General features: G+C 36.1%; 1 protein-coding gene across 1 annotated transcript in view; it reads left to right on the forward strand.

Annotated features, from left to right (window-relative positions):
* ARHGAP42 (Rho GTPase activating protein 42) overlaps nt 1-21541 on the forward strand; it is a 392658-nt gene that overhangs the window by 111044 nt on the left and 260073 nt on the right. Inside the window, exon 3 of the mRNA XM_020996109.2 lies at nt 8511-8572. Within this exon, the coding sequence (XP_020851768.1) occupies nt 8511-8572 (62 nt within the window). The remainder of the gene's footprint in view (nt 1-8510; nt 8573-21541) is intronic.

Raw genomic sequence — 21541 nt, forward strand, 5'->3', positions numbered from 1 at the left:
TGGGGATACAAAGAAAGATAAAAGATAGTCTCTGCCCTCAGAGAACTCACATTCTAATGGGAAGCCTCAGGTAAATATGTGGGTACATATAAGCCATATAGAGGAACTAGAAGGTATAGGTTGTTTTCTTCACTGTTGTCTGATAGAAGATAAGGGATGCAGGAAAAAATAAAATAATTTAGGAAAGTAAACATATGACTAAGAAGGTGGTGTTTGAGAAGGTGGTTTGGACTTCTAGATTTAAAATATAGGGATGACAGATTCCCAGCCAGAGATGGAAGTCATTTAATAAAAGCTGATAGAATGTATTGGCTGTGTGTCTTGAAAATATGGTCAAAAGAGAATTACACTAAAAAGCATGGGGAAGGAAGAAGGCTGTCTATCTATATCCCTCAAGGTTAATATTTTGAGAGTAGATGCAGTGAAGCTTGAAGAGGAATAGCTGTTGAGACATTGAAAAGTTCCCTGGACACAAAATGCAAGAAAGGGACCGATAATAAAACCCTTGACCTTAAATGTCTATATACAATGTAGGCAACAAAGAAAACAAAGCTAATTTAAGCTAAGAGGATGACCGTATGTTCCTGTAAAAAAATAGAGTCAGAGATATTAAAGCTCAAAATGAGCTGTTGCTGGCAAGGGGAAGCTGAGGTCAACAAAAAAGGGTGGGTTTTTTGTTTTTTGTTTGTTTTTTTTTTTAGTTACTTGGGGAAAAAAAGGCAGATCAAAGAAAGGATACGAATTTTGCTTGGAGTGGATGAGATAACTGTCAACAGAGAGAAAGCAGAGCTGCTCATTTCTTACTTTGCTTCTATTTTCCCTGCCAAAGAGTATGACCTTTGAACTGGAAATGACAGAGCAAACATGAGTAACAGGAAGTTGTTGCCCAAGATAAGTAGGGAGATCATAAGAGAGAGAGTACCTAGTTGCTCTTGATGAATTCAAGTCACCTGGCCTTGGTCCTGGAAGAACTGAGGATGTTATTGCTAAATTATTGCCAGTGGTGCTTGAAAGATCATAGAAAATGGAAGAACTACCACAAGATTGGTGGAGAACAAATGTCTTAATATCCCCTCTGCGTCTCTCCCTTCCCCCAAATGAAGAGAACAGTGTCTGCAAAGTATAGGCTAGTGAATATGGCTTTGATTCTTGGGAAAATTCTAGAGGGATCATTAAAGAGGTGATTGGTGAACATATAGAAAGGCAATCAGTGATTACAAAGGGCCAGGCGTGGTTTCCTCAAGAAAAGATCATGCTGGACTAACTTAATTTTGCTTCTTTTTTTTACATGACATGAATATAAACCTAGATTTAAACAAAACTCTTGATAAACATTTATTATATTTTCTTGTGAATTAGATCAAGAAATGTGACCTAGATAATGACAGTTAGATGGATTCAGAGCTTATTAGATGAGCAGACTCAATTGTTGTTAATTGTTAAATATGTTTGATAGGTCTCCTGTGTAGCACTCTGGGGAATCTCTGCATGGCCTTTTGCTTTTTAATATTTTCTATCAGTGACTTGGATACAATCTTGTATGACATGCTTAGTAAATTTGCATATGATACTGAATTGAATGAAATAATTAGCACAGGACAATTAATTGAATTAGGATCCAAAAAAGATCTTGACAGGCTGGAACACTGGGCTAAGAGTTTCTAGATATGGTAGGAACTAAGTAAATATGTGTTGAATGAACTCTTTGCTGGACTGAGGCCACAGAAACATTCTTGCCTTTAAGCAGCTCATAGTCATATGCAATCAGGCTTATGTGCAAATATGTAGCAGCTATCTTCCAGGCAGACAGAATGAGGCTTCTTGTTCCCCATCAGAAAGGGGTGATCTCTCAGTTTCCTATTTCAACAGTGGGGTATAATAATCTACACATATGTTTTTTTATATAATGATATACATATATATTTTATATAAAAATGTATTTATATAAAATATATAATTTTTGTATAAAATATATGTAAAATGTTTTTATATAAAAATAATTTATAAAATTATTTTTAGAATAAATTTTATTGATGCTTTTGAATTTTATATATGATGCAGTGGGGTAGGGCACAGTGGTCCTGGAGTGAGGAAAACATGAATTCAAATTTGGTCTCAAACACTTAATAGCTGTGTGACCCTGGGCAAGTGACTTAACCTCCCTCAGCCTCAGTATCCTTATCTATAAAATGGGGATAATAATAGAAACTACCTCCCAGGGTTGCTTTGAGGATCAAATGAAATAATGATAGTAAAGTGCTTATCATAGTATCTGGCTCATAGTAAACAATTTATAAATGTTAGCTATTATTATATATGTCAATCATTTCCCAAGCTACTCACTTGCTGGGCACACATATTGAACTCTGTCCTGTATCCCAGAAAAGAGTTAAGTAAGATCAGCCAACCATATTACTCAGTCTGACGGTATTATACGACCTCGGGTGCCTGTTATTACTCCCTGTCTTTCCAGAGGTGGGAAGTAAGTGTGTCTACATCTGTGCTCTGGATGCAGGGATTTACCTGTGCTTTCTTGCCTGTCCTTCTGGGACCAGCAGTCCTTGTTCTCTTCTTCATGTTAAGCTCCCATAGGACTGGTCAGTGGGAGAGTTTCTGTTTCACTTTGGGTGCTGGGCAGTATCTGAATGTTTGCTCTTATCACGATCACTAGGAAATTGGGCCTCTGGGGCTTAGCATATAATTGATTGGCTTCTGATTGTTCTTCCCTGAAGTATTTCCTCTTGAGAAAGGGCCCTCAGAACATGTTCTCATTCCTAGGTCCTTCTGCTGGGGTTGGGGTTGGGGTTGGTTGGAAGTCCCTGAGTCCTTCACTCAGTCTTTTGTTAATTTTCCTTATACCTAAGAGATAGTTTTCCTTATCTGTAAAGGATTGTTCTGGTTCTGTCTCTTTGATTGCTGGGATGGTCCACCTCACACCGAAGGATTATGTCTTCCCATATGTGAGTCTTTCCGTGTGTTGTTCTGCACCCATGTTCATCTTCCCTATGTGAAGTTCCTATATCCATGAGAGGTAGGTTTGGGGAGCAATGTAACCTTTCTAGATAGAACCATAAAACATGGATGAGTTGCTGAACATTATCTTGGTCTTCCAGCATCTTTCTATCACCCTCTGCTGCCAGCCCAGTCTCCCAGTTAGGATGTGGAGAACCTCCATCGCAAAGAAAAGCAGCGCTTGGGTCAACCGGGCCTCTTACCCCCTGCTTTTTCCTGCCCTTTTAAGGTAGCAGAGTGGCATTCTCTACTCATCTATGAACATTTTCACACTCGGCCATATTCTTCGCATCCCAGCAACTCTGAATTCTTGTAGATCATCATCCAAACCTTCGTTCTGTATCCCCTACCGCCTGAAACCTCATCTCCATCCCCCTCAACCCTCCTTTCTGGAATCACCACCTTTTGCTCTCATTTCTATTCTCCGCAGTGCCATTTGGTCTGTTAAACAAGTACATGCGGCAGGATAATAAGACCAGAAAGGAAAGATCCTTGAGGGCCTGGAATGCCGAGTTGAGGAGCTGGGACTTTTCATTAGGTAATGGGAAATCGTGGGAGGATTTTGAGCTAGGGAGTTGTTTATCCATAACTGTGCTCTTAGATGTTAGCTTGGCAGCTGTATGTTAGGACAGGTTGGAAAGGGCAGAGAAACCAGTAAGGAGGCTAGTGTCCCAAGCAACACTTATTGAAAGTATAAACTGAGGCCTTGAATGGAAAGGAAGGTTCTGATCAAAGAGAACTGTGAAAGAAGAATAGAAGGGATTTAGGAGTCCTTTAGACTGGCAGGAAGGGGAGGAGTCAAAAGATAAGTGAGAGTTTTAGCCTTCCTAGAAATGAGGAAGTCAAGAGGGTGGGAATGAGCATTTATTAAGCTCTTGGCTTGTACCAGGCACTGTGCTAAGTGCTTTACAAATATTACCTCATTTGATCCTTATAACAACCTTGGGAAATACATGCTATTTTTATCCCCATTTTACAGTTGAGGAAACTGAGGCAAATAGCAGTTCTGTGATTGCCCAGGGTCACACACAACTAGTAAATGTTTGAGGCCAAATTTAAACTTAGCTCATACTGACTTAATAATTAATGATCATAGCTAATGTTTATATAGTGCTTACTGTATGCTGGATACTGTGCTAATCAAACGCTTTACAATTGTCATCTCATTTGGGCCTCAAGAACAGCCTGAAAGGTAGATGCTATCATTATCCCTATTTTACAGATGAGGAAACTGAGGCAGTGGTTAAAATGACTTGCCCAGGATCACACGGCTAGTAAGTGTCTGAGGATGGATTTGAATTCAGGTTTTCCTGACTGGAGGCCCAAGGCTCTACCTATTGTGCCACCTCGTTGCAAGGAGCCGCCTCGCTTGCCACTGGATTCCAGAAACTCTCAAATAGCAGGTTTCTTGTGATGGTTGCTCTGGGGTGAAAGAATGCACTATTCAGCCATTGAGCACTTATAACTTTAGCGGACCCCAATTAACCTTATCAGGCCAGCTGTTAGAAACCTGTGTATTTTTGTTTTTCACTGTATCCTCTCTCTTCCAACCCAAGATAATTCTGTGTTGCTAATTCTTTGAAAAATATGAGGAGGTAGAGGAGTTTGTGGAGATAAACCAAGGTCATTTAGACTTGTTGAATCAGAGGTGCTAGTTACACCTCAATTCACTGAAGACTATGAGAAGTTTAGATTCATAGAAGTGCCTTAGATCTAGATTTGATAATCTCCTGTCCAGAGAGGGATAATTGTAATTATGGAAGTGGTCATTAAATGAGGGAGTATGAAAAGAGAAATGATGTCTACTTTAGGGAACAGTAACTTTTAGGAATGGGATGAGGAGCCTTGAAATGGTAACAAAAATTCTTATATAGCCCTAATAAATGTTTGTGTATTTGAATACAGACCCTTCAAATTTGGTGTGGTGGAAAAAGCATCAAATTTGGTATCTGAGTATAAATTTACTACTTTCTGACTATGGTCACAACCTTGCCCCCCTTCATACCTTAACTATATGGATTTCCTCATTTGTAAAAATGAGGGACTTGGTCTCTGAAGTTTCTTCCAGGTTTTAATCCAGTGGTGGATTTGGAGTCAGAGAGTTTGATGTCTCTCATTTTCTGATAAGGATGAAATGTAGAATCATAGTATTTGAGAATATCAGATCTCTAAAGTATTGACCCTACCTGGAATATTCTACACATAATTATTCTGAGAAAGATGTTATATTAATGTGAGCTGCTGTCATTATCAACATCAACTGGTGTACTTATATATTTAAGTTGCCTCTTACTAGACTGGAAACTCCTTGGGGGCAGGGAGCATTGTTTGGATCATCTTTATATACTTTCTAATAAAATACCTCATAGGTCATAAATACTATTAAGTAAACATTTAATCTGTTTTTCAGTCCCTCAGTGAATATTATTGTTGAATATCATAGGAGTAAATAAAAAAAAACAAATTTAACCCAAGTGAAGTGACATAAAAGAGTTGGATTTTGGTTTTGTTTGTTTTTTTTTATATCAGCCATATGAAATTTCTATCCACAAGTATTCTTTTCTCTTCTGGAATCAACTAAACTGAGCTGACTAAACTGGCTTGAAATGTTATCCCCTAGATTACATCATTTTGGATTCCAGTCACAATTACCATAACAGAAATCAAAGGATTAGTTAAAAGACTGAGGGCGATCTGATAAACACATTAATGGTCTAGGAACAAGCTACAAATCAAGAAAAGTAACATTTAGAAACTTTAAGGGCAATAGTTTGTCTAGAAAAGGGTCCATCTGCTGAGATTCCAGTTTTGGCAGGAAAATAAATCTATCAATATTGAAGGCACACTTACATCCTGGCTCTAACATCAGTGATTTAGGAAACAGACATTTTATATATGAAAACTGTGTTGCAAACTGGAGTCTACAACATTTTCCAAACCCTTAGCTTTTTTTTTTTCTGCTTTGATAAAAATATCCTTTCTCTGTAAATCTGCTATTTGATTCATGATTGGTAGTATCAAGGAGATAAAATAAAATCACTATTTACAAGAAGGAGATGATGATGAGAGATGATAATATGCTTGGCTAGCCAGGATGAAAAAAAGAGAGAAAGCAATTATAATATTCATTTGTATTCTTGTTCTTCTATTAGTTATAGAAATCATAATGAAAAGAAATTCATTTTTTATTTTATGATCATTAATGTATAAAGTTATTGTATAATGTTTTAACTAGCATTCGAATATCACAAAATCACTTGATCATAGTTCTGGCCTTCCCTCCTCCCTTTTTTACTTTAAAAACAACAACAACAACAAACCTAGAATTTTTCTCCCACCTAATTAACAGGAACAGATCAGTTCCCTATCTTCTAACTTTCTTTAAATTATGGAATAATTAAGGTGCCCAAACACTGTGGGTAATTTGGTTGTAAATAGTGGTTTTCTATTCAAGGGTTCTATTTAGGTAGATAGCCCAATGATGGAGGGAGGGACAGCATGAAATAGAATTAGAATAATAAATTAGTGAATTCAACAATTCAAGTAAAACATTTTTACATTTTATTAATCTTGAATAGTATTTATTTCTATTTCTGTGGTGTCTTTGTGACAAGCTAGAAGACTAACTTGTTAATAACAAATAGATTTTTTTTTCCCAGATGGCTGCATCAGTAATGTACCAGATAGCTCTTTTCCTTTCTTTCCTCACTACAGCTATAAGCAGTATAAGGTAATATCTCTGGAAAGGGCTTTAATTCTTTCAGGTGCCAGGAGTATTTGAATAGCTTACCTAATGGTGAGAAATAGAACCCTAAAAACCAGGAAGAGTGCTCAGTCTAAACCAGGGCATATTCAGGCATTAAAACATCCAATTTAATCATCTTAATAAAACATTGGAACATTTTAGGGAACACTATTAGATATCTATTTTGAGCCTCCCTTTAAAGGTAGGGAAGATGGGGAAAAATCAATGCCAACCATTTACTGGAATAGGATAAATGATACGCAGTTTGGAGATTAAAGGCATTATTTATAAGCCATTAATGATCATAGTGGCTTGAGTTGTTCTGTGCCATAAACAATATTATAAGCATAAGTATTCCTGGAGGCTTATGTATGTAGCAAGAATAAATGACAAGAAATGTTACTAGGACATTACAAAAAAAAAAAAAGGAAAGTTTCTCTAGTATCTTCGTTTAGTACTTTATGGAAGTGTTATAGGAACATGGTTAAGAACTGCATAGTTTTAATTATTAGACTAATACCCCCAAAAAGATCCAAGGAAGAAAAAAAAGACCCACATGTGCAAAAAGTATAGTTATTGAAGCTGTTTTTGTTGTAGCAAAAAAACCCTGGAAATTAAAGGGCTGTTCATTAATTGAGAGAATGGCTGAACAAATGGTATGTAAATATAATATGATACTATTATGCTATGAGAAATTATGAAAAGGATGGCTTCAAGGAAGATTTGTATGACCTGATGCAAAGTAAAGTGACCATAACCAGGTAAACGATTTTTACAGTAACTGTTAAGAGAAACAACCAGGGAAGACTTAAAAGCTCTGAAAACATAGTGACCAACCTTGTCCTCCAAAGGCCTAATGATGAAGCATACTGCCCACTTCTTGAGGGAAAAGTGATAGACTCAGGGTACAGAATGAGTTGTTGTTATTATTATTTTTTTTGGATACAGCCAATGCAGGAATTTGCTTTGCGTGACCATGTGTACTTGTCACAAGGATTTTGTTTTTCTTTTTTTGAGGGAAGGGGGTAGGGAGGAGGGAAGTAGGAAAAAAATGAATTTTTTTTTTAAAAGAATCTCATAGAACAAGAACATGGTAGAGATTGTGATCGACATCAGAGTAGGGAAAATCTGTATCAGTGAAAGCATGATTCAAAGTGTCAAACTAATGAAATTTAAGCTCAAGATTACCAAAGAGGTAAGGCAGCTAGCTGGGTCATGCAGTGGATAGAGCACTGGGCTGGGAGGCCATTTTATTCTAGGCAGCATGAGTAACAAATAGCTTAACATGGATATTGCTAGTAGAAATAGGAAGAGGTGACAGATTAAAGAAATTGTGTTAATACAGTTGATGGGGCTTAGTGGTTGAGATTAGTTTTTGAGACATAGGTAGGATAATTGGTAGACTGTTGCAAATGTGATACTGAAACCGAGGGCTGGAACTAGAATTTTGTTAATCATTTTCAGCAGTTGAGGTTAGCCTGCCAATGGAGAGAGAACTACTTTGTTCTATGACATATTCTATCTTCAGTCAACATTTAGTAACTTTCCATTTCTTTGAATTTTTCACATTTTATTCTTAATAAAAGAGGCTAATGTTGGAGACACCGTAGAAGTACTCAGAAAGTCTGTGTATGACATACATACTCTGCCACCATAACATTCAGACTTTAGATGATAATATTCTTTGAAATAAGGCTTTCCTGTATTTTTTCTAATACAAGAAAACTAATGAATCCTTTTGTTTCATTTTTAGCTCAGTCATTAAAAGAATTTGCTCGATTACTTATTGCAGTAGAAGAAGAAAGGAGAAGACTGGTATGTATTATTTTCTGCCATTTTGAAATGTAGCTATTTGTACAAACTCAGAAATGATGGAGCACAATCTATTTATTTTTATTTATTTATTTAGTCAACGATTTATGTGATTTGGCACATTTTGCAAAACCCCAGCATATTCACATTTTAAGCTTCTGTAATGTATGAATTCTAGAAATAGGCACTTAATAAATACTGGTTGACTAACCTACTAAAATAAAACAGCATCAAAGAGTAATTGTGGTTGCTAATACATGCAGACACATTTCAGTAGTTTCCATGATTTAAAAGGATGGAAGAGTGAATATTTTGTAAGTCAGTATCATTGTTAGGCAGTGTTTTTTAATCTTAATTTTTTCACCATTTAGAGTTGTCTTCATTTATGTAGCTGTAGTACTTGTATTCTTTGTTCTTTCAGTTCTGCTTTGTTCATTTTGTATTACTTTGTCTTACGATGCTCTTTCAATCTTTCTTAGTCATATACCTTATTCCGTTAGTGGTATTCCAGATCATTCACATGCCAGAATTTGCTTAGCAGTTTTTCAGTTGTTGTCTCCATCATTCTGCTGTTTATAAATAATACTGCTGTGATTTTTTTTTTTGCATAGCTAGGTCTTTTCTTTTTGTCAATAAACCTCTTGTAGTTTATTGATTTTTAGTCTCTGGACGCAGGGAAGGAACATTTATTAAATTAGTTAGAATTGAACTATAGAAGTAGAAAGAGATCTTAGACATCAATTACTGTACCTCTGATTCTTTTCGTACTTTGAAAAATACCAATTTCATTGGTGTGGATGCCCATTCCACTGATGCAGATTGTAATTACTCCATGGTTTCATAGATCACTTACTTTTATGGCAGAACAGTTTGTCACATGGTAGCCTACCTTCTGATGGTGAGCCTCTTTGGATTCAGTCTCCTCTTCAGATGATGAACATGTCATCAGAACCATGTTCAAAATGGTGATTCTATTTTTTGCTAGCATCTAGAAGTCACATTAAATATTATCTTCTTTGGGGCCTATTCCTCTATTACTTTCCTGAAAGATAACTTTTGCTTACTGGAAAAAATGAAATCTTTTGAAACTCTGAATACCAAATAGAATGTGAAGGAAAATCTGAAGGTGGAATAGAGGTAGAGGATAGTTTTGTTCATGTCATGAGCCTGAAGGGTGCTTTTATTTGATGTAGAATTATATAGAAAATGTATTTTCATTTGAACCATCCCTTAGTAAGGTGCTTATTTTCTGTTTCATGTAGGTTGATGTGTGTTTTTGCACCGTTAAATTTTATAAAAAAGAAAACATATAAATGTGTGTTTTATTAAAGAGCTTAAGTTGTACGGTCTTCTTTGAACATTTTCCTAGTAAAAGGAATATTTTTACTTAGTTAATTTAAAAGAATAATGAAACTTTTGGGAAAGAAATCAGATCAGTAGTTTTGCTCCTCAATATTTTCTCCAGATGAATCCAAGAAAAATGAACACTGAAGTTTCCATGGAGATTGTGCACATAATTCAAAGTGCACCTGGGCAAATGCAAAAAATAAAATAAAAATCTAATGACTCTTAAGCAAAAAAAAAATCTGAATTTTTTTTCAAGCCTAGGATATTTTAACTTAATAAGTTATTATGAACAGATGTGCCATAGTCATTTCTAGCTTCATAACATTCACATCCCTTCTCTCCATTCATGCAGTCACTACCACAGGACAGAACTAGTACAAAACAGAACAGAATTCATCTTTCAAATCTAAACTCCCTTCTCTCTTCTAAATTTCCCTAGCATTTTCAAGTACACTTTCAGGTACATCACCATCTCCTCATTACCCAGGCTTATAACTTCAACGTCATCTGTGACAACTTAGCCACATTCACTCCAAACAGCCAATCTGTTTCCAGGTCTTGCTATTTCTACCTTCACAACTGTTCTCATATGTGCTCCCTTCTCTCTACTCACACAGGCGCCTTCTTGCTACAGGCCCTCATCACCTTACAACTAAGCTATTGCAATAAGCTTCTGGTTGCTTTCCTGTTTCAGTTCTTCCCCAACTATGTTCCATCCTGTATTCAGCTATCAAACTGACCTTCCTTAAGTGGAAGTCTTATGATGTCACTCCCTCACCCTATTCATTAAATACCAGTGGGTCCTTTTAGCTTCCTACACCTGTCGAAGTGGTTTGGGAAATCATGGAAATTGTAAATGGAGTCATAGGGCAATTAATTGACACACTTTTCTCTGGAAGGTACTTGTTGATTTGATTACAGTTCCCAGAACTGGAAGTTAAAATGGCATGGCTACTTGGTGTGATATGGCAGGAAGATGGCCAGAGTGCAACAGTGGAAGATGAGGTTATCTAGTTGTAGTTAACTTTCAGCACCCTGGAAAGCATGACCCCAGGGTAAGGGCTAAAACTGGAGTTGTAGTTAAGAAGAAGAGGGAGGTGGGGGAAGGACAGATATGTGTGGAGTAGCTGCAGCAGTCCCCCTAATAGAGCCACATGCAGGATGGTGGCTGGAGTGCTGCAATAGAATCTGATGGAATATAAGCCCCTTGAGTTCCTAGGACATAGTAGGTACTTACGAAATGATTGTTGATTGAATATTCTCTGTCTCAGTGTGCCAGTTGCTCCATGCATAGATTGGACCTTTTCATTCATGATCCCTTCAAAGAAGTTGTACCTTCTGTGAATCAAAAATGTCTCCATTTGCTCTTGTCTTTTGCACTCAATAATTCAACTTGTATTTAATTGCCCCACTAGTTTACAAGTTTCATGAGAACAAAGACTGTTTTCTTTTTTATCTCTGAATGCCAGACATCTATCATAGTGCCTTGCACCTATAACTTGTACTTTCTTAATAAATGTGACTTTAATTACAATTATAATATCCCAGAGTTGAAAAGGAACTTGAATGTCAACTCTTCCAACCCTAACCAGAAACATGAGATGTCATCTGTTTTCTTTGAAGTTTATTCATGGTGTATATTACAATAATTTATTAACTATAATATCTGATTAAACAAATCTCCCTATTCTTCAGTATCTGTGGATAAATGAAATTTATCTGTTCTTTTGCACTCACCTAATTTTAGAAGAATAAATCAATCTTAAATCCTTATAGATAACTTCTTAGTAAATGTTCTGTTTAGCTTCACTTGACAGAGGTTTGTTTTGTTTTGTTTAAACAGCAGTTTGAAATATCAGAAAGGTACTTTAGGCTTGAACCCATCTTTTCTTTAACAAGTAGTACCTGAAATTTTATGAATCACATGTGGAACAAATATAACATGTATACTTGTCTCATTCTACCTTTCATCTTTGAGATCATAGCCTAAATTATTTAACCCCTTTATGTCATTTAAAAAAAAGCATTGTAGAATTACATCATCTGCCTCACATTGTGATTTATAAATATAGAAGAAATACAGCTTTTAGATTGAATGTGAGGCTTTAGAATCTAATTGTCCTCAATGTCCTGTGTTATATGTGTGGAGAAGTCAAGTGTGCCAGGAGCTGTGCTAGTCGCTGGGGGGAGGAAGAAAAAAAAATGAAAAGGAAACCTGTTCTGGGCCTCAAGGAGCTTACATTTTATTGACATAAAATAATGTGGAATGTCTAAGGAAGAAGCGGCTGCAAAACCAAATCAAACCAAAACACAACCATAGCTGTAGAACTTTTCCAAGCAGTACTTTAGTCTTGAAAGTTGATTCAGATTGCATGAAAATGCATCTAATTTTCTCTAAATCATTTTAGTACCCAAATTATATTTATGGTTAGATTCAAGCAAGAGAAGCTAAGAGTTTGGGCATGTTCTACAAAGATGAATTTTCCGTCTTAGTTGCCTTGTTGAATCCTCACATTTGCTTATTGAGAATTAAAAATCTCTACAAAGTACTTGGAGGGGCAGGGTAATAAAACCCCTTTAAATTCAATCTAGGTAACTTGTCAGAGCTTAGGTAGATATCATGCTATGGTCAAGTTGAGCCACTCAGTAGAGGTGGTACTGCTAACTCTTCAGAACTTCCAGAAGATTGCTGGGGGCAACACAGAGCCATAATTCTTCTATTTTCTCTGCCTACTCCATATCTTGGGTCTTTTGACCCAGCTTGCTTTGTGTTCAGTTCTGGAGCCCTCTTGGACTTTGTCTTCTTGGGTTTGTTCTTGCTCATGGTCAAATCTAAATCACCTTTGCTTATTCTTCTAAGTTTAATTTCCCTAGGGAGAATGAACTTAACTTTATAACCTTGCTTGAAATCTCTCCTGTACCTACAAATTAACAATGAATCTGGTTACTTTAACCCTTCCCTTTTGCTGCCTTTCCCACCCCCCACTACCACCCCCAAAAGAGAATGGTGGACAGAATATATTGTCATGAAGTAGGACACACTGTTCATTACAATTGATTTCTGAAATGTGGCTCCAGTAACTGTGATCCTCCAGACAATATCTTGAGATATCAGCTAACTTCTTCCATTCCTGGTTCCCTTGGTATATGGCACTGAGTTTAGTTATTAAGTGCTTTAGCTACTGGGAGAGGAGTAGGTAGGATAGGGAGAGGTAGGCAGAAATCTACCTTTAATACAAGTACCCACTTGGAGGAATATTTTAAACTATTATTGAACAAATGAAATAATTTGATGCACATCTGATAGCTTTAGAAATTTTATGAACAGTAATAACTATTTCTAACAATTCTTTTTAAAAGAATGTGGGGAAGACCACAGAATTGTTATGGCCAGTGAATTATCTCAAACTAACCTTCAAATACTTAGGGATTTGGAGAATACCAAACACATTTCACTTAAGCATTTTTCCATCATTTTGAAACTGTGTGTATTTCAGGGGAAATTTAATCCATATGTTACCGATTCATTGGCATTCAATTTATCAAATTACTGGTTTGTGAGAGCAATTTAATCCATAAGCAAGTCTAATAAACTTTTTTTTGGTAAATGTTTTAAAGCCTTACTTTCTTTTAACTTAATGCTACATCTAACCAGTGCTAAATGCACTCTGAACCTGGAAATGATTAAGTTTGATTTAAACTAAGAATCTATAATGTTGAAGAGAACTTATAGTAGTTGGTGAATTACATTCCTTTCTAATAGCAACAATGTTTTCCTTTATTGATTTAAACTTTTGTAATAATTTTTCATAATGTAGATATTGATTCATTAAATAATATTGAAATTTAAGCTAGATACTACTATCTACAAGAGTCCAGTAAGTTTAATAATCATCCAGTTATTTTCATTGTTTCAGATGAAGTATAAATAAAATACTCAATGAACATATGAATTTTTGATGTCTTTTGGTTGTACATTTAACTTTTGTTAGAAAAAAAAAAGTTAGGTATGTGCCCAAATACCAACATTCTTATGCAGTGACTGCTTTATGCCACCTGAATCATCCAATGCTGAAAATTCCTTTAAGAGAGATTGGGGGAAGGAGGGTGGGAAAGGAAGGAAGGAGGGAATCAGTTGTAGTCTAGACTGAAGAGGAAAAGTAGGATTTTTAAAACAGGTTTGTTGTATGTTTCTAGACTATTTGGCCTTTGGTAGGATTTCCCCCCACCCCACCCACAAGTACTTTAGGGATTGGACAGAACAATAATTTTAACATTCACAGAATTACAGAATGTCAGTGTTGGAAGGAAATTAGAGTCCATCCAATTCAACTGATACCAAAACCAGAGTCCGTTTTATAGTATGCCTCAATAAGTAGTCATCCAACCATTGCTTGAAGACATCTATTAAGGGCCAGGATCCATGGACATCATGTACTTCCTGGTACAGCCCTATCTCTCCAATTTTTTGGTGAGTTCTCATTTTTAGAAAATTTTTCTTAAATTTTACCTAATTCTTCCCCCTTTTAAAATTCTATCTACCAGTTCTCACATGACATGATCTCACATCCTTTATCCTCCTGTTCAAACTTTCCTCTTAACTCTCTTCAGCTCATAACCCCTAAATGAACATAATATTCCATATATGGTCTCATCAGAACAAGGTATAACTGGACTATCACCTCACAGAACTGAATAGTATAATTCTCTTAATGTAGACTAAAATTGCATTAATCTTTTTGGCTGCTCTGTCGCACTGATGACTCCTTTAACTCATATCTACTAAAACCCCAGTACCTTTTTTTGTTTTTTTCAGAGAAACTTCTATGTAAGCAGGTCTTCCCCATCTTAGACTTATCAAGTTGATTTTTGGAACTCCAGAACTTGTTGAGGCTAAACTTTTGATATCATAGAATTCCAAACTTGGTATCTTAGAGGTGATGAAATAGATATGGCAACCTCATTACATTGTCTAAAACGATTGTAGGCTCCTTGAAGGCAGGCAACCTGGTTTCCTGAATCTTTCACCTCAGTGTCTAAAAGAGTAAACTGCAAGTCATATACATTCTCTGTTTGTTTTAGTGAGTTATGTAAGTGCATAATGGGCTTACTTCAACAACAATAACAAAGTATTATTATATAACAGCTCATTTGTCTTTAAAATACCTTTTTTATTACCCCCACATGTTCCCTTCCACCAGAGCCATCTCTTGTAACAAAGAATTTTTTTTTAAATTAAAGAAAAGGAGGAAGAGGAAAAAACCACCAAAACCAATCAGTGCACTGAAAAAAATTGGCTTTATATGCAGTGTTCTACCCCTGTGGACTACCCACCTTGGCAAAGTATCTGGGAGGAGATATCTTCTCTATTAATTGTAGCTGATTTTTGGCTTGTCCTTCAAAATTGTCTTGCCTGCAGTCACATCCATGCCAGAGAAGTGTAAATATGGGACAGCATTCATTCTTTTCAAAAAGATTTCTGGCTTTGCCTTTGTAAGCTGCAAGGTCTCAAATCTATTTTTGCAACAAGTAATTTACAGGGCTCTGGGGGGTGTTTTTCTTTCTTTCCAATTACATTGTTGATATTATTTACACACAGACACAGACACACACACACACACAGAGTTTACTTGGTTCTGCTTATTTCACTTTACATCTGTTTTTATTATTTCTTACAGGGCAGTACTCTTCCATTGCATTCATTTACCAAAATTTGTTTAGCCATTCCCTAGGCAACAGGCATCAACTTTGTTTTCAGTCCTTTGCTATCACAAAAAGTACTACTATAAATACATTATATATATAAGAATACAAAAAGGAGATTATTTTGATTACATAAAATTGAAACCCTTTTACACAAACGAAATGAATGCATCTAGCGTAAAAAAGGCAAGTAGTCAACTGGGGAAAATTGTATTTAACTTCTTGGATAAGGGTTTGGTATTCAAGATATAGAGGCAACATGTGTATGTGTATTTTATGTGCGTGTACATGCTATTCTCCAGTGGTTAAGTAGTCAAAGGATATAAACAAAATTCTCAAAAGAAGAATTTATATCTATCTATCTATCTATCTATCTATCTATCTATCTATCTATCTATCTATCTATGTTTTGTTTTGGTTTTGGTGAGGCAATCAGGGTTAAGTGACTTGCCCCAGGGTCACACAGCTAGTAAGTGTCAATTGTCTGAGGTCAGATTTGAACTCAGTTCTTCCTGACCAAGGCCAGGGCTCTATCCACTGAGCCACCTAGCTGCCTTGAAGAATTATATTTTTAATTTTACTTTATTGTTTCATTATTTCAAGGATCCGTGAGATTATGGGTTCAATGAAGGAGGTATGGATATTCTCTCCATTGCAGCAAAATCCCAGGTCTTCCATTTTTTTAGGAGACAGCCTCTATAAGTGGTTAGAGATGATTTTTTTTAAAAATAGAAAACCTTCTGGTAATCAGGCTTTTTAAACTTATCTAGGCTGGTCCTTGAATGACAGATATATACATTCTGTTGCCTGGTCCATACTTTCTAGTAATTGCTAGGGTTTATGCTCTAATGTGATAACCTTTAGGAATACAGGTTCATGGAATGGTAGATTTAGAGCTGGAAGGACCTTGGAGATTCAGTTGGAGAGTCCAATTCTTTTCTGTTGTTGAAGAAACCAACCCTAAAAGCTTAAAATGACTTACCCAGGATCACACAGGTAGTAAATGGAAGAACCAGGCACCTCCATGCCATGATGTGATATCTCAGTAGTAGTTTAATTGAGATTTAATGGAATACAATATGGAATATGGTGTTTTTTTTTAAAAAAAACATTTAACAATTAAAAAGGTGATAGTCTTAAAATAATCTAGTGGTATTTTGTATTCCTATTAATCATTTCTCAGAGCCTTTTGCATTATTTCTTTTAGAATGTGACCCTGGCTTGAAGGTCCAGTTGTATGGATTTCTCTTCTCATTGATGGAAATAAATATTGGCATAGGCTAGTCAGGGAGGGGGTTGGAATTGACAATAATGAGAGAAGAGAAGCCTCTTTGTGTTTCCTAGATTCCCATTGTGAGGAGAGAAGACATGAAGAGAGACAGACTCTGAGAGAAAGGCTATGGAAAGAAGCCAATGTGAGTGGAGCTGGGAGTCACACTTCATGTTGGATACAAGTGTCAGGACCAATTTTAAAATGCTATGGTCTTTGAGGAAAATTATTTAATTTGTTTTGTCTGTTTTAGGGAACTATAGTGACTGACTATTCAATCAAAAGCTGTGGGAGGGGTATTAATGGGAATTAATAATCCCTCTTGTGTCCTTTAAATTTCATAGATGATGCCCAGTATAGAGTGTGTCTAGAGTTTGTAGTGATTAATCTGTCCCTTTTTTGTAGGGCATACATTTCCTCTTAGTTATCTATGCCTCTAAAGAAATATTGTTACACTGTAATATGGGAGGAATTACATGAATTAATACAAAGTGAACAGAACCAGCAGAATAATTTTTACAAAGGTTACAACATTATAAACAAAACAACTATGAAAAAGTTAAGAACTATGACAATACAGTGAGCAATCACAACTACAGAAGAGTGCTACTACCCCTTTTCCCCATCAAAATGAAGTATAGAATGAGATGTGCATTTTCAGTCATGACCAAGGTGTGCATTTGTTTTCCTCTACTAAACTTATTTGTTATAAGAAAGGCCTTTTCTTTTGGTGGGGATGGGACCTAAACTTAGTCAGGAAATGTAATTATACTTCAAAAAAAAGAAACAAAGAAAAGGGCAACAGTGAATCAATCATAAAAAAATTCAACATAGGAAAGCAGAAGTAAGTTTAGAAGGGAGCTCAAGAGCCAGAGAACCTGGGTTCAAATCCTACTTCTGGTGCTTATGCTGTGTGATCTTGAATAAGTTACTTAACTTTTCTGAATCACAGGGAAGCAGGGAAGTTTTAGAAACTCCTATGTTAAACTTAAAATATACAAATAAATGCACAACCCAAGTTGTACATAGTGGAGAATCACCATTCCCTATATGGTCTTATTTTTCTGTTATTAGAAATGTTCTTCTTTTTTTAATAAATGTTCTTGTTTCTTGATATTTTTCAAGTTCATAATATAGAAAAATATTTTTAAAATCTGTATTTAGGGTATGGGGGAAATAAAGGAAGATATGGGTGACATAAATAACATAATTTTGATACTTAGCAGAGCTAGAAAAAAGGTTAGGTGGAAGTAAAGTTCAGATAATGAGTACATGTCTGTCATGTGATAATATGTTCTACTAATTTGCCTTCCTAGAGGTGTTAAGGCATCTGTGTCCCTGAGGGGTGATGTATGTTATGAGTGTGTACGTTTGTGTCCTTACCACAGGTCTGATGATATTAGATGTTACTTTTTGTCTGTGAGCCTCTTCCTTGCCATAAAAGCTTTCCAATGCTACTCAGAGCTAGCCAGGACCCTGACTTCATGGAAAATTGAGAATTGATTCTTGTTAAAATCAATGCACATGTTGGGAAAGTGGATGCATTCCTATACAGGCGCAGGGTTTCCTCTTGTAACTGATATCATCCTCATGGAATTTATGTCATAACTTTGGGCCAGACTGCCAGATTTAAATGTGCACTTCATAGACTCACAAATCATCAAAAAAAATTCCCAAGCTGGAGTTAGGAAAGAGCATGTGAACATAGGTTTAGAACTGAAAGAGACCATCTCGTCCTACCTCTTCATTTAGCAGATAAGGCAGCTGAGGCCCAGAGAGGCCGTGATTTGCCTCTGGTCTCACAATGGCAAGTGATTTGATTCCAAATCCAGAGCCTCTTTCACTCAGTATCCCTTGTGACAGTTGGAGTCTTAGTTCCAATATTTATTATGTGACCTCAGACAAGTCTCTTTAGCCTCTTAGGCTCTTTCAGCCTTCCTTTCATCATGTGTCAAATGGGGATAATACTTGCCCAGTTTTCCTCAGAGGATTGTTGTGAGAAAAACACTCTGTAAACTTTAAAGCACAGGTATCCAAAAAGTCTTAGTGCTGTTTTGAGTTTTAATAGCTTAAAATTGCACTGACTTTTGGGATACCCTATATGAATAGTTTTTAATTGTTCTGTTTTCCCCTTAGACCGCTTTGTCTGTGATTTGACTTTACCTATTAAAAAAATGATTTGAAATGCAACATTAAAAAAATAAGCTAAAACAAAATGCCTGGAATAAAGTTATATTGTCCCAATATTCTCTACCTTGGGATGAACCTATGAACATTGGTTTTGGTACAGTGTAGAATGTACGCTGGCTTTGGAGACAGAGGACTTGGGTTCAAATCCCATGTCTGATACTTATTAGCTGTGTGATCTTGAACAAATCATTTAACCTCTTTGGGGTTCAGTTTCCTCGTATGTAAAATGAAGACAGTGGACAGTAAGCCTCTCTTACAGCTCTAGTTATGATCCTGTTATCCTGTGAGGTGTGTGATTTCTCTGAACTTTTGATGCCCTGCTAGAGTTCTTGTTGGACAGCTAGGTGGCACAGTGGATAGAGTGCTGGGCCTGAAGTCAGGGAGGCTCATCTTCCTGAGTTCAGGTCTGGCCTCAGACTCTGCAGTCATACTATGCAGTATGACTTTGGGCAAGTCACTTAACCCTGTTTACCTCAGTTTCTCATCTGTTAAATGGAATGGAGAAGGAAATGGTAAATTATTCCAGTATCTTTGCTAAGAAAACCCCAAGTAGACTCACAAAAAGTTAGACACAACTGAAATGATTGAACAAACAACAAAGAGTTCTTAGATTTCCAGCAAGTTACCTTTTTTATCCCTACTTAGCTCTTTTCTCTCTTTGCCTTTTCCATCCATCTTTGCTTCACAGGCCTAACTCTAGAGTTCCATAATTGCACAGAAAAATGAAATCTTTATTATTATTATTATTATTATTATTATTATTATTATTATTATTATTATTATTGTTATTGTTATTATTATTGTTTTGCAAAAGCTTGTTCAATGTCTTCAGCAATGTGGGCTAACACTTTTCATTAGTAACCAGAAACACTGAACCCTTGTCACTTAATTTTTCTACATTTCACTATTAAAAAAAAAAAGAAACAGTGCTCATGTTTCATTGCTTTGTTTTGTTATTAACTTTCTGTGCTATACTTTAACAGGACATAAGGAAAAGTAAAGATGTATGAAGACATTGACTGCCAATGCTTTTACAAAAGCTTCTGAGGCCTAGACCAGAGAGGGTGCTGTGTTGGAATGTTATTGGAAAATAAATCTAAGCTGCTTCTTCAACACAAGCTATGCCACAAACCAGCAAAATATCTAAATTCTGTACTACAAACCATACTTGCCCACAGCAACTTTGGGTCACCAGAAGAGTTGTGGGAGGAGAGAAGGTGGTGGGAAAGTCAGGACATAATGAAAAGGAAAATTTATTTTTTTGTTTATAGGTTTTAAAAAGTAAAGACCTTTTGACAGTAAAAATTTTGCAAGCTTGTAAAAATTTGCCATGGACTGCTGGTTGAACAATAGTCCTGCAAAGGGCAGAGTAAAATAATATGCCACATTGTTATGGATGATCAGGAAACGACAGCAGCTACCATACCACTTTGATGTACAGAAAAAAAGAAACTGAGCAACTCTCATTTGAAAGACATTGTATCTGCTTGGAACAGATTATTTGAGATATATGAGACCTATATTCTACATAAGATATAGAAGAATCATATATTAAACAGTGAAAAAGAATCCCTATTAAAATTATTTTCAAATGATTGTTTTTTCATTAACGTGAACCTAAAATTGAAAGAAGATTCACTTGGTTTGCTAAAATAATATAATACAAGTATAAAAACAATCACAAGTTTTACAGGTTTTCTTGATGGCTTTGCCTAGATTTATATTTTGGATGTATGCCGCCTGTTCCTTGGGGGTGCTTGGACAAGATATCCTGTGTTACTTCCAGCCTTGATTTCCATTTGAAATAATGGCCTTGTTATTTTCTGAATACCTCCTCCAATGCTTCATCCTAGTGTGGAAATGGTCCTTGGTTCTCATGGACTATGCCAAGAGCACATAATCTCCGGCAGATCTTTCTGAAAGGGAAAGACTTTGTGGACAGGCCCAGTAATGGTCTGAGTATCTGGCATCTGAGGACCAGTCCAGCTGAGTCTGGGGATTCTGAACTCTAGGTTGTCATCAAGAAAGTTAGTTTGTCAGGCATAGTAACTCTCACAGGTCACCTGCTAAGTTGTAGAAGTATCGCAGTGTTTCTACAGTGACTAAATAATAGATGTTTGAAATACTGAAAACTTCTTCTGGCATGGGAATGATTTTAAGAATTGATAATTACATCACATTTATAAATATTCTAAAGTTGGTAGTGTACTTCCCTTAGATTACCTCATTTGTGGTTCAGAATAACCTTGTAAAGTAGATGGATTGATTTGCACAGGGGCACACAATAAATATATGAGGCATAATTTGAACCCAGGTGAACCCATAATCCACTGTGTCATGCTGGTGTTCCATGGGTTAAATTTAACATATATGTAATTGATCTTAGCAAAAGTATCCATGATATTTCCTTTTGAAGTGAAGAGAAATCCATAGACCTTGGCTTCAGCTATTTCTAGATTTTA

The sequence above is a fragment of the Phascolarctos cinereus genome, unplaced genomic scaffold (assembly GCF_003287225.1).
Source record: "Phascolarctos cinereus isolate Bilbo 61053 unplaced genomic scaffold, phaCin_HiC Scaffold_726;HRSCAF=1367, whole genome shotgun sequence".
In the NCBI taxonomy this organism is placed as follows: Eukaryota; Metazoa; Chordata; class Mammalia; order Diprotodontia; family Phascolarctidae; genus Phascolarctos; species Phascolarctos cinereus.